Genomic DNA, 27,825 nt, shown 5'->3' on the forward strand with positions numbered 1-27,825 from the left:
TGAGAGTTTTGCTATTTCTTCATTGCTTAGATTTATAGGCTCTGGGGCTTTGAGATCTTCTTGAGCAATTTTTGGTCTGTTTGTGCCCTTTAAGTGTGAGGAATGGAGCCTTGGACTCCCAGGTCGCTGGGTTGTGATGCTGTATGTGGGGTCGTGGTCAGCGTGGGGAAATGGCGACCCCCTCTGCTGTTTCTCACAGCTGGGTGAGGAGCAGCGCCTTAGGTGGTTCACCAGGGCCAGGCCACTCAGAGCCGCTGGCTTATGACGCTGCATGTGGAGGTGGGGTCAGAGCAGGGAAATGGTGGCGCCCTCCCTGCTGCTAGCTGTGGGGAACCGCTGGGTTCCGGTCCAATTGCCCACTCCCTCACTTGTCTATCCGCACACAAATGCGCAACCACAGTCAACACGGAGCCCTGATCCCTCGCTGTTTCCCCCGCTGTTGCTGGCTTGGTTGCTCGCTGGGTTGCTCACTAGGTCCAACCCTGTGCCCGGATTCCGTGGGCCCGAGTCCATCTGACCGAGTTTTCCTGTGCAACCTCGCTCCACCAGCTGCCGGTTTTGCCCCTTACCGGTCAGACCGAAGAATTTGTTGTTAACAGACTTCCGAAAAGTTCAATTTTCTGTGTTCTGGCTGTGTTTTCTTTTGCTAATATTTAGTTGTCTCTAAATTTGGTTGTTTGAGAAGGTACGGCTATCCACCTATGCCTCCATCTTGGCAGAAGTCTCTCCAGAAACTTTTTGGATTCTTCCCTAATTTCATTCTTGACCCATTTGTTGTTTAATAGTATGCTATTCAATCTCCATGATTTTGAGTATTTTGGGTTTTTTCCTTTGTGTTTGGTTTTCAATTTCAGTCCCTTGTGGTTAGACAAAATGCTTGATATGGTTTCAATGGTCTTGAATTTGTTGAGGCTTGTTTTGTGTCCTATCATGTGGTCTATCTTTGAAAATGTTCCATGTGCAGTTGAAAAGAGTGTGTATTTAGCTTCTTTGGGATGAAGGGCTCTACATATATTAATTAAGTCTATTTCGTCTAGGGCATTGTTCAGTGCCACAATATCTTTGTTGATATTTTGTTTAGAAGATCTGTCCATTTTTGACAGTGTGGTGTTAAAATCCCCTACTATAATCGTGTTACTGTCAATTTCTTTCTTGAAGTCCTCTAAGATTTTCTTTATCATTTGGGTGCTCCTATGTTGGGTGCATATATATTTACAATGTTTATGTCTTCTTGGTGGATTCTCCTCTTGGGTATTATGAAGTGACCTTCTGGATCTCTTTTTATGGTCCTTATTTTGAAGTCTATTTTGTCTGATATGAGAATTGCTACCCCAGCTGTTTTTTCTTGTCCATTTGCTTGGAAAATTTGTTTCCAGCCATTCACTTTTGGTCTGCGTAGGTCTTTTGTCCTGAGGTGGGTCTCTTGTAGGCAGCATATGTGTGGGTCATGCTTTCTTATCCATGCAGCTATTCTGTGTCTTTTGATTGGAGCATTTAATCCATTTCCATTTAAGGTTATTATTGATAGGTACTTATTCATTGCCATTTTTGTACCTGTGTTCCTCTCTGTCTCTCTCTTTTCCTTCCTTTCCTTAAAGCAGTTCCTTTAGCATGTCTTGTAGAGCTGGTTCTGTGGAGGTGTATTCTTTTAGACTTCTTTTGTCTTGGAAGCTCCTTATTTGGCCTGCTATCTTTATTGATAGCCTTGCTGGGTAAAGTAACCTTGGTTGCAGGTCTTTTGTTCTCATTACTTGGAATGTTTTTTGCCATTCTCTTCTTGCTTGAAGTGTTTCCATTGAGAAGTCAGTAGCTAACCTTATTGGGGCTCCCTTGTATGTTACTTCCTTTTTCTCCCTTGCTGCCTTTAAGATTCTCTATCTTGGAATTTTCCAATTTTAATGATGATGTGTCTGGAAGTGAGCCTTTTTGGGTTCCTCTTGATTGGGATTCTCTGTGATTCCTGGATTTATGTGACTTTTTCTCTCATCAAATTAGGGAAATTTTCCCTCATTACTTTTCATATAGGTTTTCTATCCTTTGCTCTTGTTCTTCTGGTATACCTATTATTCAGGTATTATTACGTTTCATATTGTCTTGTATTTCTCTTAATCCCTCTTCATTCTTTCTGAGCCTGTTTTCTTTTTCTTGCTCTTTCTGGGTGTTTTTTTCTACTTTGTCCTCCACTTGCTGATCTTCTGCTTCATTGATCCTGCGTTTGATTTCTTCTACTGTGTTCTTCACTTCAGAAACTGTATTTCTCATTTTATCTTGACCCTTGGTGATAGTTTCTATTTCCTTTTTCATATTGATACAGTTTTTCAGTGAGTTCATTGTAGCTCCCCTGTAGTTTCTCGTAGCTCATTGTGAGCTCACTGAATGTCCTCATAACCAGTGGTTTGAATTCAGTGTCTGATAGTTGAGTTGCCTCTATTTCATCTAGCATTTTTTCTTAGGGTTTCTGCTTTCCTTTAAATTTGGGATTGGTTCCTTGTCTTCCCATTGTTTGTGAGACTTTTCTTGTTAGTTTCAGCATCTTAAATTTATTTGTTCTGGCTTCCTGGGTTTATGGTCTAACTTCTGTGGGATTGGGAATACCTGTGAGATTGGGTGGTGTGTCTCCTTGATCTCCCAAGCTCACTGATCTTGGGCTGTCCTTTAAGTTGGCTCTGTGTTTGTTTTTGGGTTTTGATTGTTATTGGGCCTTTGTTTGGTAAGTTCTTCCCACCAGGTGATTAACTGAGGGTCATTCTGTCCACTACCTCTTGTAATTTTTTGTGCTGGTGGGGGCAGGTTGTTTTGAAGCTAACTCTTCTTGTGTACAAGGTTTTGAGGATTGTCTCTTGCTCTTGTACTCTTGTTTATACTGGATAGTTTCTCCACCCTTTTGTTGTATTTCCAGATAGGTCTTCGATTGAAGTTTGTATGATTTTTATGCCCTTCTTCACCTTCTTCATTTGTTATCTGTTAGTGGTTCCTTTGTTGTTGGGTTTCCTCTTCCAGTGGGTATTGTGGTATTTATCACTTCCACCTACTCTTTTTTCTGTGATTAGTTGGAGGGGGAGGGAAAATGGTTTATGACAGCAGGAGAGTACTCTATGATAATTACAGTAACAGCCATTAGAGAAGAGATAGGAGATCCTTTGGCTATTTATAGTGTTAACCATAATCTTCAACCCAACTAGCCACTTTTAAGAAAGGATGGAAGGAAGGTAAGACTCTTGTTGGGGAGGGAAGGCTTGTGAGTTGGATCTAGAAGGCAGTGTGTTTCTGGGAGGTCAGATTCTGAGGTAGCGTGAGAGTAAAGAATAGTAAATAGGTGTAGTGTGTGAGAACATAGAGTTAACCACTACAGTAATAGAGTTTAGGAAACTGTGAAGTGGGCTAAGATCTGGTAGGTGTGTTGTGAAGTATTTACAGTTATATAGAACAGCTATTATTTACAATAATATTAGATCAACAACCATATGACAAACTCTATGTTGTCTGGTTAACAATAATAGTGGCTATAGAACTTTGTCATCTTGTTCTATGATGACATCTGTGATGAAGCATCGTGTGCTTCATGATGACAAGTGGCATGAAGGATAGTAAATTAGCAATACACTATGGAAGAGAGAACAGGGAAAACCTGTCAAATGATGCAATATAACCAGTCAAGGCAAAGAAGACTATACAGAAGGAGGGGGAATACAAAGATACTATTAAAATAATAGATGTAAAATAATGAAAAAAATAATAATACAAATATGCAGCAACTTGTGGCTTCTCAGCGAAAACAAAACCCCTGTGGGGGACTCAGAAGTCACATACATCTTGGATTTGAGTCATGTCTTTACTACTCACTATTATTTGTAAAAGTTATTGACTTCACCTTTCTGTGCTTCAGTTTCTTCATCTATAAAATGGGGGTAATGACAGAATATACCTTCTGGGGTTGTTGTGAGGTACAGCATTGAAAGTCTAGTACACCTTGGCATGTGGTAAATGGTGAATCACTACTTTTAAATATATATTTTTATTGACAGTTAAGAATATCTTGTGTATTTCTTTCTTCACTTATCAACACAGTGTAACTGTGCAGCATGGGGTTCAGCTGCTTGTTACTTTATTATATTACCCAAAGATTTATGTTAAAACAAACGGATTTTTATTAACAGGGTTCCAATTTTGGGGGCTAAGAGAATTCCTGCTCTGAGCCCTTCTCTCCCATGAGACTCAGAAGTTTTCTTGTTCCCCAAAAAGATTATAAGCCAAAACTACCCCTAGAAGTTCCCCATTTCCTTATCTGTCCTTGTGGAGCTAAAGCCAGTCATGCAAACAGGTCTCCATCCTCTCTGGAATGTGCACTAGTGTGTTTCAGAGTCGCCATCTTTTTTTTCTACATGAAAGATTTTACCCCTTTTTATTTTTCAATTACAGTTGAGATTCAATATTTTACACTAGATTCAGGTTACAGCATACTGGTTAGATATTTACATAATTTATGAAGCAAATTACTAAGTCTAATACCCACCTGGTACCATACATAGTTATATTATTGATTATATTTCTGATGGTGCACTTTAATCCCCATGACTGTACTGTAACAACCAATTTGTACTTCCTAATCTCTTCACCTTTTAAAAATATATTTTATTGATTATGCTATTACAGTCATCCCATTTCCCCCCTTCATTCTCCTCTACCCTGCACTCCCTTTCCTACCCACATTCCCCACCTTTTAGTTCATGTCCATATGTCATAAGTTCTTTAGCTTTTCCCACACTATTCTTGCCCTCCCCCTATTTTCTACATACCATCTATGCTACTTATTCTCCATACCTTCTCCCCCTCTCTCCTCCTCCCACTCCCCTGTTGCTAAACTTCCATGTGATCTCTATTTCTGTGGTTCTGTTCCCGTTCTAGTTGTTTGCTTACTTTGCTTTTGTTTTTATTTTAGGTGTGGTTTTTAATAATTGTGAGTTTGCTGTCATTTTACTGTACATGTTTTTTATTTTCTTTTTCTTAGATAAATCCCTTTAACATTTCATATAATAAGGGCTTGGTGATGATAAACTGCTTTAACTTGACCTTATCTGAGAAGCACTTTATCTGCCATTCCATTCTAAATGAAAGCTTTGCTGGATAGAGCAATCTTGTATGTAGGTCCTTGCCTTTCATGACTTGGAATACTTCTTTCCAGCCTCTTCTTCCTTGCAAGGTCTCTTTTGAGAAATTAGCTAACAGTCTTATGGGAACTCCTTTGTAGGTAACTGTCTCCTTATCACTTTTTGCTCCTAAGATTCTCTCCTTATTTTTAGTCTTAGGTAATGTAATTATGATGTGACTTGGTGTGTTCCTCCTTGGGTCCAACTTCTTTGGGACTCTGAGCTTGGACTTCCTGGAAGTCTATTTCCTTCACCAGATTGGGGAAGTTCTCCTTCATTATTTGTTGAAATAAGTTTTCCACTTGTTGCTGTTCCTCTTCCCCTTCTGGTACCCCTATAATTCGGATGTTGGAACATTTAAAGATGTCCTGAAGGTACCTAAGCCTCTCCTTATTTTTGAATTCTTGTTTCTTCATTCTTTAATGGTTGGATGTTTCTTCCTCTGGTCTACTCCATTGATTTGAGTCCCAGTTTCTTTCCCATCACTATTGGTTCCCTGTGCATTTTCCTCATTTCACTTAGTGTAGCCTTCCTTTTTTCATCTAATTTGTGACCAAATTCAACCAATTGTGTGAACATCCTGATCACCAGTGCATCTGAACTGTGCATCTGATAGGTTGGTTATCTCTTGGTCACTTTGTTGTATTTGCTGTGGAGCTTTGATCTGTTCTTCTGTTTAGGCCACTTTTTTGTCTTGTTGTGCCTTTTACATATGAGGGGCAGAGCCTTAGGGAAGGCAACCCAGTCACTTGGTTGTGATGCTGTATGTGGGGGCGGGTCTGAGAGGGAACAATGGCACTTGAACTGCTCTCTGTTGGATCTCAGTCCCCTCTCCTGCTTCCCCCATGCAAACTGGGCCTTTCTGGTGCTGATTCTTATGTAGGTGGGCTTGTGTGTGTTATACGACCCTGTGGGTCTCTCCAACAAACTCTCCTGTGAGGCTGGGAGTCTCTCCTGGCACCTCAACCCCCCACAGGTGTTTTCAATAGATGTTTTGAGGTTTTATTTCCTTGCGCTGGGAACCTGGATTGTGTTGTCTGTCTTGCTCCCCAGTTTCACCTGGTTTATCTGTGCAAGAACGTGGGACCACCCGGTCAGCCAGCCATCTTGTGCACAGTGCCAAGCTTCACAATTGCTGCCGTGGTGGGTCTGCCTGTTGCCTCCCCGGGCCCAGGGTCCGCCCGCTGTCGTCTTGCACGCCCAGGGTGCCTTGCACACCCAGTGCCACCACTTTTTGTGTCACAATCCCTCTCTGCCAAGCCTCCTGACTCCACCCTGTCTACTGGTCTGGATGAATGTGTCTATCTTTTTACTCCTTGATTGTCTGACTTCTATACAGTTCAGTTTTTTGTCATTTCTGGTTGTTGTTTTGTTTCTAAATTGTTGTTGTCCTTATTTTGGTTGTGTGAGGAGGCACGGTGTGTCAACCTATGCCTCCATCTTGGCTGGAAGTACCAGAATCACCATCTTCCTGCAGCAGCTCTCTATTTCTGGGTCTAGGATGTGCTGTTTTTAGTCTCCATGTAGCCATCCAGGATCCATGTGCCATACTGCACTGGTTCATAGTGTCCCAGAGGCTGGAGCCCAGCAAGGCATGCCTCCCAGCATGGGACCCTGCCTCCAGGAGTGGTCTTCCAACCATATGGAGACTAAGCCCCTGGTGGGCATGGCATCTGCCTGGTCTCACAATTGTTCCCATCTGTTCAGGAAGCAAGGGCCAAGACCCAGAGTGTCCAAGCACACCTGTGACAAAAAAATTCCAAGCCAAAGTGCCACAAAGCAAGAGCCAAGAGCCTGCACCAAGTGCCAAAGCAAGATAGCCAATGGCCAAGAGCCAAAAGCAAGCCCAGAGAGTGAGCTTCTCCCCATCTCCTGTTTGAAAAGTCCTCTCTCCTGGAATCTTATAAGCTCCAGAAGCCAGGGGGAGTGCCCACCTTTCCAGCCAATGAGGGCCAATGTTGGCTATATTTGCCTTTGCTCCTCCTCCTACAACACTGCTAGCAGGGAGTCTTCCCTGGCAGCCCCTCCCTGTTGGGAAGGCATGAGCCGCCAGGTTCTCAGAGTTAGTAGGCTGGTTCCTTTACAGTTGATGTCTGCCTTTGGTATGCAATGTGCCTTAACTGTGCCTTCTGCTTCTCTCTGCCTTGAAGAAGACTTGGGGCTTTTAATCTGCAGCCTCTGCAGCTCTCCCCACCCCCTCCCTTTCCTGGCAAAAAGGGGAGCAGTCTTTGTTGTTGTTGTTGTTGTTGTTTCTTAATTTATTTAATTATTGTTCAAGTACAGTTTTCTGGTTTTTACTCCCATCCCAGCCCACCCCCCCAGTGCTCCCCACCTCCCTCCCATTTCTACCCCCCTTAGTTGTTGTCCATGTGTCCTTTATACTAGTTCCTGTAAATCCTTCCCCTTTTTCTCCTGAAATTCCCTCCCCTCTCCCCTCTGGTCACTGTCCCCTTGTTCTCTATTTCAGTGTCTTTGTTTTTATTTTGCTTGCTTGTTTGTTTTGTTGTTTAGCCTCTTGTTAAAGGTGAGATCATATGGTATTTGTCTTTCACTGTCTGGCTTATTTCACTCAGCATAATGCTTTCCAGTTCCATCCATGCTGTTGCAAAGGATAGGAGCTCCTTCTTTCTTTCTGCTGCATAGAATTCCATTGTATATATGTACCATAATTTTTTGATCCATTCATTTACTGATGGGTACCTAGGTTGCTTCCAGCTCTTGGCTGTTGTAAATTGTGTTGCTATGGACATTGGGGTGCATAGGTTCTTTTGGATTGGGGTTTTAGTGTTCTTAGGATATAATTCCAGCAGTGGAATTGCTGGATCAAAAGGCAGATCCATTTTTAGTTTTTTTAGAAAATTCCATAGTGTTTTCCACAGTGGTTGTACCAGTCTGCAATCCCACCAACAGTGGATTAGGGTCCCCTCTTCCCCACAACCTCTCCAACATTTGTTGTTTGTTGCTTTGTTTATGATAGCCATTCTGACTGGTGTAAAGTGGTATCTCATTGTGGTTTTAATTTGCATCTCTCTGATAGCTAGCGATATTGAGCATCTTTTCATGTGTCCCTGGGTCTTCTGTATGTCCTCCTTGGAAAAATGTCTGTTTAAGTCCTTTGCCCAGTTGCGAAAAGGGGAGCAGTCTTTTACCAGGTTTGGGGTTCCCCTGTCTGAGCTGGGGTTTCTTGCTTTCCAAGGATCTTTGCTCTGATGTGCCCCGTTACGATATCATAAGCATTTTCTTGTACAGTTTCCTGTTGATGAACAGCCTTATTCTAAACCAATGACTAGTTTCTAACAGTTTTCTTAGGGTAAATTTTTAGATATCCTGGATCAACAGTGGTGGCCCACTTGACTTGCAAGAAGACTCAAGCAGGAGATATTGTTACTGAACAAGAGGTCCGAGGGAGGGGCAATACAATATTTGGCCCACCTAGGGATGCCCAAAACTGCTATACAACAGGGGCCCCTCCAAAAAAACAAAATACTAATATCTACTGGGCTCTTCTGGCTGCCCCCAATTGGAAAGACATCTCTCAATGCCAGAGATTTGTGAAAAGGAAACAAAATGTTTATTTAATGCTATTCAGGTGTAATGCCTCCACTAAAATATCAAAGTCCTTTAGGTTGTACACCTACACCCACACAGCGCTCCCTTCTCCCACTGTCCCAATTCCGGGTACCGTAAATCAGGAAAAGAGCACACGTCTGTGTTTCAGGCCGCTGGCACTGTCAGCTGCATCACTGTGCAGGATCTCGAGTTAATCCAAAGTACTGTGGTACCCTCTCATGGTCCACTGGCAAGAGTCCTTTGTACCTAGTTCCAGTCAAAGTCTCTTGCTTTTTCAGGACCCGCAGCCAAAGGTGGCACTCCAAAGCCGCGTGGGCCTCTTCTACCAAAGCTGCAGGAGTCCGCACTCCACCAGAAGCATGTGGCTTTCTTCTTCACCTGGCTGCAGGGATCTCCATTCTGGCAAAGCTGCGTAGTTTTTCCCTTTCACCTGGGAAAGAGGGGGTCCGCACGCGGCTCCCTCTTTACCTCGGGGTCCTCACTCTGCTGAAACTGCATGGCTCTTCCTCTCATCTGGCCAAGCGGGGACCCTTCGTGTCCTGGAGCCAGTCTTTTCCAAGCTCTCACACAGGCCTTCACTCAGGAGCACAGCCCCTCATTTCCTCCTGAGTCCCCGCTACTCCCTTCTTTCCGCTCCAAACTTGGCCACTGCTATTTAACATATCTATGAAACCAGTTAAAGGTTATACATATGTTAAATAACCATTCCAGAGGTTAGTTAGATCCAAAACTGTTGCTATGCAAAACAGCTCTCAATGGCCTGGCTCCATTTGTTTCTTCTCCCTGGGCGGAGGTGTGAGGACATCTTATATGTCTCTCCAATATTCCTATACACTTTGAATTCTCGACACTATTCCAAATCTTTTTTGGGGGGGGCCCCCTGGCTGCACCCTGTATCAATATCACATGCCTTTGGTGTGATTATTGAATACAGTAAGCTCAGGGAGTAGACAGGGGTGGCATATAAGGCAATTGGATACAGCTCATGTTGGAATCTTGATTCTGCAACCCTGGCAATTTGTTTAACTTTCTGGGCCCTTCCTGTACAATGGGTAAAATAAAACCTACTTCATGGGGTGGGAAATATTAGTCAGGTGGATATCTAATCCTGACACATGGTAAGCACTTAATGAGTGCTGGCTCTTTATTGTTTGTTATTGTGCTCAACATTTAAAGTTTGCTTTTATAATAAAATGTGAGAGAATGGCAGTGGTTTTCACAAATAATGAGTGTAAGCTGTAAAATATAAGACAGGGCAATGCAAATATTTTTTTGTTCAAAATGGTTTGATTTCCCCTCCCCCACTTTAAATATAACAGAAATAATTTATCTAAATTTATCACCCAGAAGGCAACATGGGAAGAGACATTTGACTTAGTAAATCTTATACAGAACTTTTTATGATCTCTTCAGTGATTCAATGGCAGTATGTGATTTTCATCCAACATATTTTTGTTAAAAGACAAATATGTTATGTGTTACTTTTTTAAAATTAAATTTCAGTAAGCCAAATAATGCTAGCATTTATGCAGTGCTAAGTATGTGCTAAGCAATGTTGTAGGTATTTTATTTATACCAACTCATGAAATTCTCAAAGCATTCTATTGTCTCCATTTACAGAAGCTGAAGCACAGAGACGTTAAATAACTTGCTGAAGGTTATATGACTGGACAAAAAATTCTGTGTTATGTTATCTTGCTCCAAAGCCCAGGCTTTTAGCCATTCCACTGTATCACTTAACATTCCAATAAAAAACACAATAACTGATTCAATACAAGACCAGGATGTTTACTGGAATTTGTGTTAATCCAAGAATTTAAATAACATCAAAGAATAAGGGTTTTTTTTTCAAACTTCGTCTCTTGTGGAAATGCATGTGTGCAAATTTCAATTCACTTTTTCTCTTTTAGTTTTTCAGTTATGGAACAAAAATATTATATCAAAACAGTAATACTTTCCAGTCTAAATTCTTTCCATCTGTTCAAAAAGTGATGCTACCACCTAACAGTTTTCAGGGAAAAGTGGCTTTCATTACTGGGGGAGGCACTGGCCTTGGAAGAGGAATGACCAGTCTCCTGTCCAGCCTCGGTGCACATTGTGTGATAGCCAGCCGGTGAGTCCCTTGACAAGTTGCCTGGAGAGAGCCTGTTAGAAGATGGTTCTGTGCCTCAAGATTGAAAACACATTGCCAAGCAGAGTTTTTTAACTTGCATTTTAATCTTCTATGAATATCCTTTGGATTATTTAAGTAAATTTCCTTTGGAAAACCTGTTATAACTTGTGACAATAGAAATAATGATTGATTATGGAATGGTTAATGAGTACATTTCCCAAATGCAGTGATAGAATTTATTTTCCGTACATGGAAATGAAGTTAAAAAGTACTACATTTAAGCTGTTTTTTTTTTCAGTAGTAGCAATTATAACTATTCAGTAGACTGCTGTGTATAAGGATAATGGATATAATCCTTCCATTTTCTATAAGGTGGGTAGATATTTTGAAAAAATCTATGGTTGTGTAGGAAGGATGAGACCATACGGGAGGAATTCTAACTGAGGCAGATCCTGGTCCCTATAACTAACTGTAAGTCTACAGCTTCAGAGACTGGTCACAAATCTACCCCTTCTATTTTGAGTAGTGTAAACATTTTAAGTCAGTAAGTAATAATCTGATTGACAGTCACTGTGTAATCTATAAGGAGCCAAAGAAATTTCCTTTATTTCCTTTGGTGAAATTGGCCAGACCATTTTTTCGTTTTTATGTTGTAGTATTTTCAAGTGTTAAAATATTTCTGTAACATTACATAATTTATACTCATGGTTTACTTTTTATGATCCTTTAAAGAATTTAAGGTTCTGAATCCATATGCAGTGATGTCTGTCCAAAAAAAAGTCCAACCATTGTTAATATAATGAGAATGGTTTGTGCGACATCCATGTAACCTGCCAGCCATGGAGAGTGGACTGAAGTGCTCATGTGTGAACAATAATGACTTCATTCTACTTGTCATTGGGGGTGGTTGATGCCATTGAGTGAGTATGTGTACAGTGTGGCCAGTGCATTCAAAATGACTGAGCAATTAGAGCAATGAGTCTGCATCAAATTTTGCATTAAGCTTGAATGTTTTTCTGCAGAAACTATTCAGATGATTCAGAAACCTTTTGGGGACAGACTATGGAATGAGTGCAGTGCAAATGAAAGTGTGGCACAAATGCTTCAAAGATGGTCAAGAATCTGTTGAAAGTGATCCAGATTCCGGAAGGACTGCAACAAGCAGAACACCTGAGAATGTTGAATATGTACAGGCTGTAACCAAAGATCAGCGACTGAAAGTGCAGGAACCAGAAGCTGATCTGGGGATTACAAAAACTACTGTCTATGAGATTTTGATTCAGGATCTTGGGGTGAAACGTGTCATGTTAAAATTCCTTCAGCAGCTTTTGCTACCAGGGCAAAAGGTACTTTTGCTGCAGTTGCTAATAACTTGATTCAGACTGCTACTAATGAACCAAGTTTCCTGAAGAACATCATAACTGGAGATGAATCATGGGTCTATGGCTATGATCTGGAGACAAAGGCCTAGTTGTTCCAATGAAAGTTGCCTGGTTCTCCACACCTGAAGAAGGTGTGGCAAAGTCAAAGCAAGATTAAGACCATGTTAACTGATTTTTGATTGGGAAGGTGTAGTCCATCACAAGTACACTTCTCCAGGCCAAACAATTAATAAGGAGTACTACCTCTATGTTTTTCATCAGTTGAGAGATGCAATATGATGAAGACAGCTATAGTTATGGGCAACTGGTGATTGGCCACTTCATCATGATGATGCACTTGCTCATACATCGCATCATGTGTGGAGTATTTTGCAAAACATCATATGACCTAGGTGACTCAGTCCTCCACCCCCAGCCCAGATTTGGTGCTCTGTGACTTCTGGTTTTTCCCAAATCTAAAATCACCTTTGAAACGGAAGAGATTTCTGACTGCCAATGAGATTGAGGGAAATATGATGGGACAGCTGATGGCTACTCCAAAAAATCCAAAAAAGATTTTGCAGAGTGTTTTGTGCAGTGAAAGAGACACTGGGAGAACTCTGTGAGGGCTCAAGGTGTCTACTTTGAAGGGGACTGAGGTGACATTGTCCTATGTACAATGTTTCTTGTATCTTGTATCTTCTTCGATGAATGTCTCTATTTTTTTTTTGTATTGCACTACTGAATACTTCCTGGACAGACCCCATAATGCATTTATATACATAAATTTGGTCTAAAATCTATTACCATAGACTTTATGCACAGCATAGATTATTATATCGTATAATATAATCTTTCATTATACTATGAATGTGTTTTCTTTCTAAAGCAGGCTGGGGACAGGTATAAATGATTGTAATTAAGGAAAAAAATTGAATCTATGAGTAGATATAAACTTAAATGTAAATAATTCAATACATTAGTTTCATAAAAATTGTTTGAATCAAACTTTTAAAAAATGCATTCATTCAAAGTGATTTATTTGTAGCTTTTGTATTTCCTCAAACATGCATCTCTTTCAGCTATAAATTCTTTTTGGTTTTTTAATTTATGGAATTAAAAAGAGAAAATATATCACATTATCTCAGAACTCATGCAAAAATACTATGTCTTTATTTATAGAAAGTTTGATGTTTTGAAAGCCACTGCAGAACAAATTTCTTCTCAAACTGGAAATAAGGTACATTAAAAACAGTTATTTAATTCAAATTTAGGAGTGATAACATAAATAATCTACTCACGGTTTTGTTTTTGGAAGTCTGAAAAATGTAGGATTGCTTTGTCTTTGTTACTTTGCAGGTTCATGCAATTCAGTGTGATGTGCGGGATCCTGACATGGTACAAAACATGGTGTCAGAGTTGATCAGACTTGCAGGCCACCCTGACGTGAGTTGTGGTGATGAGGTCCTGGTACTGGTATTGCCCATTGAGATCATTGTGATGCTGTGCGAGGCACCTGTCTTGTTCCATCAAGAAGCGCTCTGCTTAAAGCAGGGACCAGATTAGAACAGACAGCTGCTCCATGGCCCTTCAGGAATACTTTAAAAATGCATTTACAATCCTGCAGAAAATAACTGGACTTCACTTTATTTAATAAGATTGTGAACTAAAACAAGAGTTATCCAAGAACACTAACTTAAAGGATTCATCCTCTTTACCTTTCCTAATAACCTTGACTATCTCTGTAGGTGAGAGTAACACAAACAATGAACCTACAAGAAGGTCCAGGTTTCTCCTTTTAAAACCTACTATATACATGGACATAGTGCTGTTGTTAGGTTCACATATTGGGAGGAAGCCATTTCCTCCAGTAATTTCAAAGAAAGCCTCCCTTTTTTTTTTTTTTGTTAAAGGTATATCCAGACAGCAATAATATTGACTCTGCTGTAGAGCTAAGTGGGATCTTTATTGATAGTGAAGAAACAGGTCATCAGCCCAGAGTTTCATTGGGTGATTTATGCCAAAATTAAAGGCATTTTAATTGAGATTCCTTGAAATAATGTATAGGGACATGTTAGGTGTTTCATCTGTATTTATGTTCTTAATAATAGACTCTACCTTGATTTTGACATAAAATTAGGATTCTGAAATTTGGTAAAATGACAGGAGATATTTACAGGCTCAAATCTCATGGTGATTCATAGCAGACTGTACATTTTATTGTTAGTTAATAACTTTTAGAAATTGAAGCCCTTGAGGAAGAATGTTCCTTCTCATCTAAAACTTTTTCTAACTCGATATATTCTTCTGTTAGATTGTGATAAACAATGCAGCAGGCAATTTTATTTCTCCCACCGAAAGACTGTCCCCTAATGCATGGAAAACCATCACTGACATTGTTCTGAATGGCACAGCCTTCGTGACCCTGGAAATTGGGAAGCAACTAATTAAAGCACAGAAGGGTAGGACTGTGTGTTTTTCCCTATTCACTGGACCCCATTGTGTGCAGGTTCTGTGTACAGCCCTGGGGTCCTGAGAGAAGTCAGTGGGGCACTATTTACACTCTGACAATCATAGTCTCATAGAGAGGGAAGATCCTTCAGTCATTACTGTGGGGCAACTTTCCTCGCAAGTCCCCCCGTGTGCTACGGATGAGAGTAAACATGACAAGACATGATGTAATCTGCTTGGGGAGGAGAGGTGGCCAGTTTCTCGGGGAAAAAGGCATTGAGCCCCTTCCTCTAAAGGCTTTTATTGGATTGTAATACAGAGAAATATAGGGCAGCAAGGATCAAACAGTAGATAACATTTCAAAGAAATCTGAGGGCTTAGTATGAGTCAGAGTCTGTCAGGAACAGAGTTTTAGGGTTTCCTGCTCGAACCCTTAACATATGAATGAAAGCACTCTTAGCAGAGCAGATTTCACAGGCTTATCAGAAAATCTTTGTGATGCCAGATTTTTCTCCAGGATACCGCTAGCAAGGCAAGGAGCTGCACCCCTCCCCATCAGGTATTGAGGCTTAAAGGGATTAGAGCCAGGAAGTACTTGTCCCAGAAGACATGGGGACTCAGGCTCTCAAAGCCGGGGTGGGGGGGTGATAGTCCATTGCTCTTTGTTGTAGCCCCTTGAGTCCTTACATGACGGCCTCCCACATGATTGAGTCTGGCTTAGGTTGCCCCCTGCTATGAGGGGTCTTACCTGTCATTGACTTTCCACCAAGCTTTGGGGGCAAAAAAATTAGTATTCTGAAATTTGGTAAAATAACGGTAGATATTTACAGGCTCAAATCTCATGGTGATTCATAGCAGACTGTACATTTTATTGTTAGTTGAGTTAATAAGTTTTAGAAATTGAAGTCCTTGAGGAAGAATGTTCCTCAGGGGAGAGAAAACTGAGGCAGTATTTGCTACCAGAGACAAGCTTTGTCTCCTAAGTCTTTCATTCCAAAGATCATTGCTGGCTCTTAGCCACAGGGGGTCAAGTTACAATTCCTGAAACCAGGCAGAGTGGTCCACAACACATTACCATGTGCTGTGGTGAGCTGTGATCACTATGTTTTGAAAGCATTGAGATCCAGAGCAGGAGTGTTCAACTCTCCCTTGGATGACTGTCAGGTTGAGCTGGATTTTCAGAGGTGGTTGGAGTCAGGAGGGAAAGTGGTAGGAAATTGTGTGGGAGGCAGTCTAGGTATCATTGGAAACACTCCCAGTAGGAAATTTGGTGTTGATTCTGAAGGAAACTGTTATTTTCTTAGGATCTGTAGAAGTTGTCTGATAAAGGATGTGACTGGTTAGGAAGGTTATGGCAGTACTGTGGGGGGTGGCAAAGATGAGAGGACCAGTCAGGAATGGCTGCTTTCTTCTTGCACATGGATGGGTGGCTTGAGGAATAAAATAGGATGTTTAGAAGATAAGGCTTTACTGGTCAGATGAGGGGTTTTACATGGTGAGTCATCTGGGTGAGGAAGACCACAGGGTGGGTGAGGACAATGGAGGGATGATCTGTTTATAGGGAGTTATGAGGAGGACATTTGTGTTTAGTCCTGTGAACAAACTTCTGGATAAAAGTCCATATGTATGAGAAGTAGATACAGGTGTACATGTGTGTCTAAAACAGTGTGCATGTATTCATCTAGCATACTTACTGGTGCTTATGCACCAGGCCCTGGTGGCACAGGAAGACAAGACACTTCCTGATCAGTGTTGAGGGGATTAAAGGAAGGGGGTATTTTCACAGAGAGGTGGGAAGTATTTTGAGAAGCTTCGGAGGGAAGGGTCCTTATGTTCCTGGAAGGTCATCCTTCAAGGCTCAAGGAAGCCTGGGGCTAGCCAGCTTCCATCCTCTGGGCAGCATGGTTAGTTCTCAGAACAGCTTGGGGGTGTCAGGACAGACAGAAGGCACTGATGAGGCACCAGCTTTGTGTGGGTGCTGAGAACTCCTGCCCTTTATCTAGGCTGACACTGAAATTCATACCCAGACCGCTCATTCCCACCACACAAAGGGGGTCTGACCTAGGCTGGAGTTTGAGTGTTTTTTTTTTTTATTTTGATTTTTCAGAAGGGGTAGGTGACAGAGAAGGGAGAGAGAAGCATGGGCTGACCCTTCTCTGTCCTTTCTGCCCTAGGACCTTGGTCTCTGTGTCTTTTCCCTCCATCTGACTTTCTCCACATTTCACTCATCTCTCTCTCTCTCTCTGTCATCTCTTCCCTAGTTCTCAGTTTCTCTCTCCATCTCTGTGTCTCATCACCGTCTTTCTAGTCTCACTGTTTCTCTTAGTTTTCCCTGGCCCATCCCTGTGACCCTGCTTTTTCTCTGACTTTCCCTCCTCTCATTATTGTCTTTCATTTTAACACATAATTGGATCTATTTTTATTCCTCACATTGGATTAAAATTCTATGTGTGTCATTAAAAATATATTCACTAAGATTTTTCAAAGGATGGAAACCAATTTTTACTTTTCCAAGATTCCTGTTGACTATCAGTGCTGTGATCTGACAGCTTTCAAGGCTTGGTTCCACTGGTCTGTGGAGTTCAGCTCATGGTGTATGTTCCAGACCAGAGCAATAGCCAAGAAACTTGGTGTGGTTATGTCTGAAGTATGTCGGAGGCTGCAGGCTGTGGCATGTGAGGTGGGATCTGGCATCTAGGAAGGCAGGCAGGTGACAGTAAGGAAGACAGGTGGGTGAGATAGCAAAGTAAGGGCACCAGCAACTGAAGGACAGATGCACACTGGCTGGGGCAGGACTTGGTGATGATGTGTACTCGAGTTGAGCCAATGACAAAGGACCCAAGATCTGTGGCCTGAGCAGGAGCAGAGAAGGCAGCATTAGGGATATTGTGAAAGTATGTTTCTAAGGAGCACTGAAGCAAAGTTAATATTCAACAAATAGAAATTTTGGAAACTTCTAAAGACAGCCACAAATGTTAACAGGTACATGCCTGATTCTTTTGGGGAAAGATATTGAAAATATCCTGCTGAGATCCATTCATTACTAGGATATCATGATTATATGTAAATATTAATAAATAGTGTGGAAAAGAATAGCTAATCTTATTAAAGAACTGATACAACTTGAAATGAAGAAAGACTAAAAGAGATTAATATGGGGTTTTAAGTCTAGTTACAAAGGTCATGGACAGGATACATATTGAATTTTTCCATTAATCCATAAATCACTAGAGACAAAAGGTATACCTTCCAAAATAATCACTCCAATAAGTCTAGTACCCACCTGGCACCATACATAGTTATTGCAGCATTATTGACTATATTCCCTATGCTGTACTTTACATCCCTGTGACTGTTTTGTGACTACAAATCTATACTTCTTAATCCCTTCACCTTTTTTTTACCAAGTCTCTCAAACCTCCTTCCCCTCTGGCAACCCTTAATCTGTTCTCTATGAGTCTCTTTCAGTTTTGTTTGTTTGTTTTGTTGTTTTAGAGTCCATGTGTATGTGAAATCATATGGTATTTGTCTTTTCCTGTTGGACTTGTTTCATTTAGCATAAAATGCTCTAAGTCAGCAATTTTCAACCAGTGTGCTGCAGGAATTTTTTAGTTCACAGGTCTGCACTCAATCCACTGAGCTACACGAGCCAGGGCTCAGAATTTTTAAAAACATGCAATACCTGACCTTTTCATCAAGGGCACTGACCTCTTTTCATTTAGATTCTTAAATTTTAAAAAAATGACAACAGCCAACCCAGTAATATCTGTCCAGTAGAAATGAATCAAAATTATATCTATTGTTATCAGATCAGCAAAAAATATATTTTTAGGTGTGCTGCAGAATTTAGTAATTAGTTTATGTGTGCCATGAGATTAAAAGATTGAAAATCACTGCTCTATGTTGTTGTAAGATTTTATTCTTTTTTATTGCTGGCTAATATTCCAGTGTGTGTGTGTGTGCATCACATTTTCTTTATCCAATTGTCTATTAACATAGGTTGCTTCCATACATTGACTATTATAAAATAATGCTGCAAATAATGCATAGGAGTGCATATGGGGTGTATATATCTTTTTGAATTCATGTTTTTGTTTTCTTCAGATATATTCCCAGAAGTGGAATTTCTTGTTCATTTGGTCATTTTATTTTTATTTTTATTTTTTTGAGGAACCTCCATACTGTTTTCTACAGTGGCTGCACCAGGCAGCTTTCCCACCAATAGTGCACGAGGATTGCCTTCTTTCCACATACTTTTTTGTTGTTTTATTGATGATAGCCATTCTGACAGGTGTGAGGTGATACCTCATTATGGTTTTAATGTGTATTTCCCAGATGATTAGTGATGTTGACTATCTTTTCATGTGTCTATTGGCTACCTGTATGTCATCTTTGGACAAATATCTATGCAGGTTTTCTGCCCATTTTAAAATTGGATTGTTTTGGGGGGGTTGATATTAAATTATGAGTTCTTTACATATTTTAGATGTTAACCCCATTTTGCATATATCATTTGTGAATATGTTCTCCTATTCAGTAGATTGTTTTTGTTTTGTTGGTGGTTTTCTTTGCTGTGCAGAAGATTTTTAGTTTGATGTAGTCCCATTTGTTTATTTTTGCTTTTGTTTCCCTTGCCCAAAGAAGTACATCCAAAAAGATACTGCTAAGAGCTGTGGGGGGCTCTGCCTGCAGAGTCCCCGAGTCCACCACAGATGAGAATAAATCTACCAAGATGGGATCTTCTTGGGGAGGAAAGGTGGCCAATCTCTCAAAGGAGAAAGGCAAAGAGCCTTTCCTCAATGGGCTTTTATTGGATTCAATTTGCACAGGAATACAAATAAAGTTCATCAATCATTGTTAGGCAATAAGGATCAAACAATAGATAACATACAAAGAACTAGAAGGGCTTGTTTTGAGTCTGGGTCTGTTAGCTAAAGGGCTATAAAACTATGGGAAATAAACTCATTTTATGCTTGGACCTTTATCAGAAAGTTGAGGGTATTCTTAGCAAAGCAGGTTTCATAAGATTTTATGCATTCCCTCTTAGGCCTGATTGCCCTGGGGGAATCCGCCCTTTCAAGCATGGGGCTGCACCACCCTCTGTCTTTGTTTCCGGCTTAAGTCAGGCATGGGTTATAAGGCAACCAAAAGATTAGAAGACTTCTTGCAGACAGAATAAGGACTCAGGCTGTGTCAAAGCTGAGGGGCGGGGTCTATCACCCCCTTTTGCTATACCTCCCCCAAGCCCTTCCTTGCAGGCCCATTTGTGACCATGCCTGTCTTAGGTCATCCCTCCCTTGAGGAATCTTCTCATTGGCTAACTGGTCATGTACTGGGGGCCAGGCAGGGTGAGGTAAAGAGGGCAGAGGCAGCGGCCCAGGGAGATAAGCTTTGTCTCCTTAGTGGCTTATGGTCCCAAGGTCTCTCACTCAACCTTAGCTATGGGGGGTTACAGCTTCTGAAACCAGGAAAGGCAGTTCCAAACAAAGAGTGATGTTCAATTTAGGTGTAATGTTAATTCTATGTCCTTTTAAAATTCCAGGAGCAGCATTTCTTGCTATCACCACCATCTATGCTGGGACTGGGTCAGGCTTTGTGGTGCCCAGTGCTTCAGCCAAAGCCGGAGTGGAAGCTCTTAACAAGTGGGTACACATTCATTACTCCTGTAGTGAATGATAAATACTGCCCTTTTGTAACATGTGGGACTAAATTCCTGCTGTGGTTTTCATCTGGAGAAAAGCAAAACAGAGATTAATTTGGATCCACCAGGAGACAGACATCCTATCACCTGCTGTCCATAGCAGCACTGTCTAATGAAATTTCTCAGTACTTCTGCATTACCCAAGAGCCACATGTGAACTGGGGCTATTGTGACCAATAAACTGAATTTTATTTAACTCTAATTACCTTAAAATTAAAATTACAAAGCTTTGTGTCTAGTGGCTACCATATTAGACAGCACAGGACTACAGCCTTCTTATTCCCAATGTGCCTTCCCCGGCACCCTCTCTGCCCCTGAAACATACCTTCACCCTTTTGTTGTGAGAATAACAGGGCTAAAACACAGACTAGTGACCATGTGTCAGGTTCTGTGGTCATTTCTTAGCAGCACAAGCACTTTCTGAGTTTTCACCACCAACCTTTTCCACTGTCTTTGTTGAGCTACAGGTTCTTGCTGGTGCTTATCTGGCTCATTGTAACTCTGTAGTATGTTTCTCTGTGACCAATCTCCTCCCTTTTTCTATTTTATTTATATTTTCTCACCAGAGTCATCTTCTAAAAATATGTGTCTGCTTATGGTACTCCCTTGCTAAAACCTTACATCATTTTCCCATTACTCTTTGGAATTAAAGCCAAAAATAAATATGGCATTCTCAACAGACTTTTCCCTGGCCCTGTTTATTTGTTGACTTACTAGATAAATGCTTACTGTGTGCCAGGTGCTCTGCTGGGCTCTGAGGATATGATGGTGATGGGAGCAGAACCAGCCGCATCCTCATCTGAGCCCATGTTCTCACATCATAGTCATCCTGGGCTCTCATTTCCCTTCACCTGCTCCACATACCTACTTGAACACACCACATAGTTTCACACTTCTGTGGCTGGTTTTGCTCCTGTTGGAATTTGCTGTGATATTTTGCATTGTATCACCCCCTCTGGAATTTTTTCTCTCATTTCCCTGGAACAGAATTAACTGTTTTCTATTCTGTACATCCTGAAAACCTTTCCAATCTAGTGAAAAGACTAACACTCTAAGAAATAAATACCATCCAGTGTTGTTGATTCTGAGGTGCAGGCCATGGACCAAGCCAGTGGGGGCACAGAGCAGGGCATCAGGGACAACTTTACACATGTCATTAGAGTGCTGGTTTCCCACACCCATGTTTGGTTATTCACCTTGGCACACACATTGTGGTGGGATCTGGAACACAGCTGAGCTCAGTGCCACCTTTGCACACTTATCATAGTGGGATCTGGGACACAGTCAGATTCTGTGTCACCTTGATACACTCATTGCAGCAGGATCCAGAACACAGTGGAGCTCAGTGTCATTTTTTCACACTCATTGTGGTGAGATACAGGACACAGCAGGACTCAGTGTCATCTTTTCATACTCATTACAGTGGGATCTGGAATATAGCCAGGCTCAATGCCACCTTCACACACACAACATGGTGGGATCCAGAACAGAGACAGGCTCAGGGTCACCACTGCACACCCATTGCAGCAAGATCCAGAACATAGCAGGACTCAGTGCTTACTTTTGCAACTCATTATTGTGGGATATGGAACACAGCTGGGCTTAGTGCTTTGTAGAGCTGCATGATTTCTTTTTTCCTATAGTCTCACTGTACTTTTTAACATTGAAATATCATACACATTTGTTTCAGATAAAGAGAAGAGTAAATTTAGTCAGAAATTGCATCTTTGTCTGTGTATAGATAGGTACTTTTTTTAAGGTCAAATGGTATTGGAAATAAGGGATTGGAACTTGACTACTTCAGCACTATTTGTACAATATCAAACTTGTTTTGTTTGGATCTTTCGATCTTGTTTGAGGTTTCAATTTTGTGTTCTTTCAGGACCTTGATTCTGGGCAGCTTTTCTTATATCACTGCATAGTGATTTTCCATAATGAGTCCTCAGCAAATGTATGCCTTTCTCTGTAGCCAAGTCCCTAGCAGCCCGCTTCTCCTACTTGTGCTACATAGTCATCCTGGATAGGGCTGGCAGGCCCCCAGTCCTGCATGCTGTCTGACCTTTGCCCTTTACTCCTACTGGCCCAGTGCCTGGCTATCCTCTTCTCCAACCTACCTTCTGTTATCTCCCATCCTGTCCTTCTCCCTGGCCTCACACAAACTTCTGATCCTCTTAAGTGTCTGCTTAAGTGTCACCTCCTCAGGGAAGCTCTCTGGTCACTCTGATAGAGTTAGGCACTTCTCCCTTTAAGCAGCCATGACACACATTACTTACTTCTCAGGATAGTAACTGGTTCATTTTACAGTCAAGAAAGAGGGACTGTACTCCTGACAGAACGTTTATGGGTTGAACAACAGTAATGGTGATATATGTTGAACATGTTATGCTTATTGGCATCCTGATATGCAGAACGAGCAGACATGGCGGGTTCTGTCATGTCACAACAATTCCTCAGATGCAGCTCATTGTCAAGAGCCAGCACTGGGTGGACTTACATGGGCACCTTTGACCAGAAAGGATACTTCTCCTTCAGACAGTCTCCTTACTGCATTGTTTAGCATTTCACAGGGTGCTACAGACTCTGCTCAGCTCAGGAAATCTGCTGAGAGTGAAGGTATTATATCCCCAGCAATTTGGAGTAGGTACGGGGGGCTTACCCAGTGAAGGCATCGTCATGAAATCTGTTAGAGCACCAACCACGCAGAAAAACAACTTGTGTATGATTTGCCTGAAAGACGCACAGTTCACTCATTGCTCTAAGTGCTTCTGAGGATTAAATCAGACAAGACTGTTTGGCACACATACTCCTTCTAGAACTGGCCGCTGAAGGGCTGCTGTCAGGACATATGAATGGGTATGTTACAGTTTCATAAAACACATCCCCTTGTATCTATTTCGAGGGAACATTGTCTTAAAGACAGTATTTTATTACACAATTTTCCTTTTATATGTTCTTAGAAGAAATGCTTTTTTAAAAAATCATTTATTAGAAACACCATGTTTTCCCTGAGAAATTGGCTTGTGTTTTTTTATATATACATATATTCTGGGCACTGTTCATCACATAACTGACTAGACTCACCTTTCTTTGTAGCATCGTGGAAAGAACGACACAAATTTATAACCCTCCTGTTGTTAATTATGTGGACTCTCACAATATGTTTAGGCACTAGGTCTATCCCTTGTTCCTTTATATTTCCTTATTGTTGGTCCTTTTTCTTTCTTGCTTTCAAATGACCTTATCTCCCTCATTTGCAGTATATATATAAATATTCCTGTAAGTTACCTTAAACCATTTTTTGAAACTAGATTAAATGTGTACACATGAATATAATCCTAAAATAAGTTAAGTAATAAAGTTAGACCTTTCTGTCCAATAGGCTTTTCACACAGGTTGTTTTTAGGCTCCATGTTTGTTATTGGTGTTATATTTGCTTCAGGGCACTTAGCAAGATTTGATTAGATTCCTGTTTCTTTTGGAGTACAGTGCAACAATGGTATTAAAACCTAGTTAATCATGTACTTGGTCAATATTTTACATCTTTGTAACCCATCCTTTACTTAATCAAAGCACTTGTGAGGTTGGAAACATAATCCAATGTATTGTCATGATTCCACTGAACCTGAAAATACAGGACCGACTTCAGAACATGAGGGGCCATGCTTCTCTCAGGGTTTTATGCCCAGTGTAGATACCTGTTTGAGAGATGAGTGTTGATACTGTACTTGGTTCTAAAATCTGAATAGCAGAGTGATTATACTGGACATAACAGTGTAAGTGACAGTGCAACAGTGACCAAGGGCATGAACTCTGAAGCAAGGCCACTGTGATGACTCACTAGTCATAGTGATTTATGATTGAACCTTTGTGCCTTAGCTTTCTTGTCTGTAACATGGAGATAATAATAGTATTTGTCAGCTGGGGTCATAGTCTCTGACGTGGTTACTATTATTTTTAACATATAGTCTAAATTTTGTGTCATTTAATTTTTAGGTCTTTGGCTGCTGAATGGGGTAAATATGGAATGCGATTCAATGTGATTCAACCAGGGCCCATAAAAACCAAAGTAAGTCATATTTTTGCTTGTTATCACCTTTTGAGTGGTTAAGGAATGAAACGTGAGTGGATATATTCAGATTGTGAATGAAGGACTTTCAGGACCCCTGAGTTTGGAGTGTTTGTGGTAAGAAGGGTTTTGCATCATCCAGTCTGAGATATAGGAGGGGCAGGGGTTCAGCATTGTGACTCTCCATCCCATCAGTGTCAGTGCCTTCATTTGCTGGAATCTTTTATGCCATTATTTGGCATTTTGTCTGATCTGCTTCAGTGATCTGTTTTTGTCTTGTAGCTCTCAATTTTTACTGTTTTAAAGATTCTGACTATGACATGCTTTTAAAAAATAATGGAAATGAATGTTATAGTTTAAGTAGTGCTATAGAGATTTATCCTAGAGGACTAGTCTTGCTCTAGGTAGCATTTCTTTGATCCTTGTCTTTGCCTGTTCACTTTTAATACTCACTGTGCAAGTCACGTGGCTCCCATCTAATTAAGCCTTTTTGACAGCATGTACTTCTCCCATATCAGTAATCCTGCAAACAGTTCTACAGCTCTAGATCCTCACAACCGCTATTACAGATGGTGCTCTACTCCCTTACTTTACCCCCAAATGACATCACTCTCATACTTTTTGTTTTTATGTAAAGCAGGAATTTATAATTCTAGTCCAGATGTAGTTTGAAGGCTGGAGTAAAGTTTGGTAACTTGTTCCAGGTGTAGAAATACATTGGAAGATAATGCTTGTAGGTAGTTCTGGAGTATTAAATATTAACATAGAAATGGCTGTATTAGTTCATTTAGCTATTTAAAAGGACAGAAAGAGTGAAATGTCATTGAATAGCTTGTTTGGCACTGTGGTAATAAAGAATCTAATAAAAGTAATGGAAAATAACTCAAAAGCTTATGTCTAAACACATGATCAGGGTGGCACTGTGCATCGTATGATCTCAATCTAGGAAGGATCCCCTGCATTTTACTATTTATTTAACATCTATTTAGTGCTTACTGTGTGCAAAGGTGCTGAGAAACATAGAAAAACATTTGGGCCCTGGCTGGCGTAGCTCAGTGGATTGAGCTCAGGCCTGAGAACCAAAAGATCGAGGTTCGATTCCCAGTCAGGGCACATGCCTGGGTTGCAGGCCAGTTCCCAGCAGGGGACGCATGGGAGGCAACTATACATTAATATCTCTCCCTATCTCCTTCCCTTTCCCTCTAAAGAGAAACAAATAAAACCTTAAAAATGAAAGTACAAATTAAAAAAAAAAAGAAAGAACATTTGGGACAATGTTTGTAGTAGAGGTATGAATAATAAAGAGATAGTTTAAAAGAGATTAAAGAAAACAAAAGTATAGAAACTCCTAGAGTGACAGTAGAACTCAGGCACAACTGGATCAGGGGTCATTTGTGTCATGGAGGGCAGCTGTCACCTTCAGGCTCTAGTGCAGCAAAGTCCAGGCCTTTTGTTCTTTATGGCACATCCATACCCCACCCTGGTCTGCTCCTCACCATCACAGGAAGCAGAAATTGTTTTCTTCCTTTCCTATTACTTGAGGAGGAAGAAAAAGAAAAGGAATTTCCTCTTAAATTTTCTCCTTGAGACATTTCCTGTGTTTGCTAAGTCACACAAGAGTGGCCCCCTAACACACTAAGCTTTTGCATATCAAAGTACTGTCATAACTTTTTTCATCTGATGTTTATAGCAATTGTGTGAGGTAGCTGCTATAGGTATCCTGATTTTACAGATGAAGAAACTAAGGTTAAAAAGGTTATGCTTTCTAGTGATTATTTTTAGGTAAGTATTATAAGATGACCTGTTTTTGAACTAAAGTTACATGGAAGAATTTGGCAAAATTCTCTGCTGCTTACAAAGCCTAAAGTATGAGCACACTGCCATAGTAACATTCCATTTTATGCAAATTCTTTCTTAAATCCAAAAGGGGTAACATTAAAAAAATGCAGTCTAACTATTTCCTTAATTTTTAAGGGTGCCTTTAGCCGCCTGGACCCCACTGGAGCATTTGAGAAAGAAATGGTCGACAGAATCCCCTGTGGTCGGCTGGGGACTGTGGAAGAATTTGCCAATCTTGCTGCTTTTCTGTGTAGCGATTATGCTTCTTGGATTAACGGGGCTGTAAACATTGTTTTCTCTTCATTTTTGGGAGGTGGATGTTGGGGGAGGGGGAGGCATATTATGGAACTAATCTTGACGATGTTGAATTTACAATGATTTAAAATATTTATTTAGCTTTCAATAACAATATTAATATATATTGTTTAGCCTGTGGAATTGATTCATTGATAAATTAATTTTATTAAATGAAAATGACTTTGGTAGCTGTGTCTTCAAGATAATCTTTAAGGTTGGGTATAGTTTGAAATTGTAGAGATGGTGGAAAGAAGATTCTAAAGAAAATAAATCAATTTAGGTTTAATCATTAGTTTTGCCTTTAAAACCTGGGATGTGATTAAAAGTGCCAAGGATGGGAAAGTGGCTAATGAGTCAGACACTTTAAAAAGGAGTTAGTTTCAGATTTAATTTTTTTATTTTCAGATTATTAGATTTGATGGTGGAGAGGAAGTATTCATTTCAGGAGAATTCAATAGCCTGAGGAAGGTAATCTAATCTATTTTGTGAATATAATATAATATTAGAAGCCAGAACACTAAGCTTTAAAAACATGCAAGAACTACATTAAGCTGACCTTTCTTTTTGTTTCAGGTCACCAAGGACCAGTGGGACACCATAGAAGGACTAATCAGGAAGACAAAAGGCTCCTAAGACACCCTGGCCTTCATTTTTAGTTGCCATGGAAATGATATAAACTGCCTATAATCTTTTGAATATTTTCAAGTCTAATAAATAGTTAACCGACATTCACTGAGTGTGTGCTGTGTGCCAGGCCAGCGGTAGGTAGACATCGTATATCAAAGATATATGAGATGAAATGAAATCTCATCCCTTTAAAATTATCTTTAAAATAAAAAAAAAAAGAGAAGCAAGTGAAGGCTTAGATAGAGGTAAAAAGTAACTGAAAGTGCAAGGAAAGGGACCTGAGAAAGGAAACTGAGTGGTGGAAGTAGCATTTGAGCTACATATTAAATCATGCCCATGGTGATGAGACTCAAAAGGAAGAAAGTCAAGGTTCTAGGGTGGATTTAATGGAAATGCAATTAAATCCAAAAGGAACTCTGCCTTTCCTATATTGTTTCTTTTCACTGGAGTTGTGAGTTATTCTCTTTGAATAGCTCAGTATTAATTCAAACAAATCTTACCAAGACCTAATTTGTAGCCAGGAATTCTACTTGGTAATAAGAAAAAAATATGACTAATCTACAGCCTTTGCACTCTAGAAACTCACTATCAGGATAGACAGATCTGTAAATAATTATTTACAATGCATTGTGATAAATTACTACCAGTAGTAA

At 40.5% G+C, this 27,825-nt stretch overlaps 1 protein-coding gene across 3 annotated transcripts in view; it reads left to right on the forward strand.

Annotated features, from left to right (window-relative positions):
- DECR1 (2,4-dienoyl-CoA reductase 1) overlaps positions 1-27,273 on the forward strand; it is a 52,212-nt gene extending 24,939 nt beyond the window's left edge. Inside the window, exons 2-10 of one of the 3 annotated variants that reach the window (XR_005084514.2) lie at positions 10,628-10,830; positions 13,374-13,431; positions 13,551-13,637; positions 14,506-14,653; positions 20,185-20,284; positions 24,337-24,409; positions 26,384-26,498; positions 26,951-27,013; positions 27,119-27,133. Coding sequence is in view for 2 of the 3 variants with exons in the window: in XM_037159929.2 (XP_037015824.1) it covers positions 10,628-10,830; positions 13,374-13,431; positions 13,551-13,637; positions 14,506-14,653; positions 20,185-20,284; positions 24,337-24,409; positions 26,384-26,530; positions 26,951-27,013; positions 27,119-27,178 (939 nt within the window). In the remaining variant the exon portion in view is untranslated. Of the gene's footprint in view, positions 1-10,627; positions 10,831-13,373; positions 13,432-13,550; positions 13,638-14,505; positions 14,654-20,184; positions 20,285-24,336; positions 24,410-26,383; positions 26,531-26,950; positions 27,014-27,118 lie in introns of all 3 variants that reach the window. The other 2 variants (XM_037159929.2, XM_053664715.1) reach the window with 2 other exon arrangements.
- Positions 27,274-27,825: the final 552 nt, after the last annotated feature.

The sequence above is a fragment of the Artibeus jamaicensis genome, unplaced genomic scaffold (assembly GCF_021234435.1).
Source record: "Artibeus jamaicensis isolate MK-2021 breed Jamaican fruit bat unplaced genomic scaffold, CSHL_Jam_final contig_386, whole genome shotgun sequence".
NCBI lineage: Eukaryota > Metazoa > Chordata > Mammalia > Chiroptera > Phyllostomidae > Artibeus > Artibeus jamaicensis.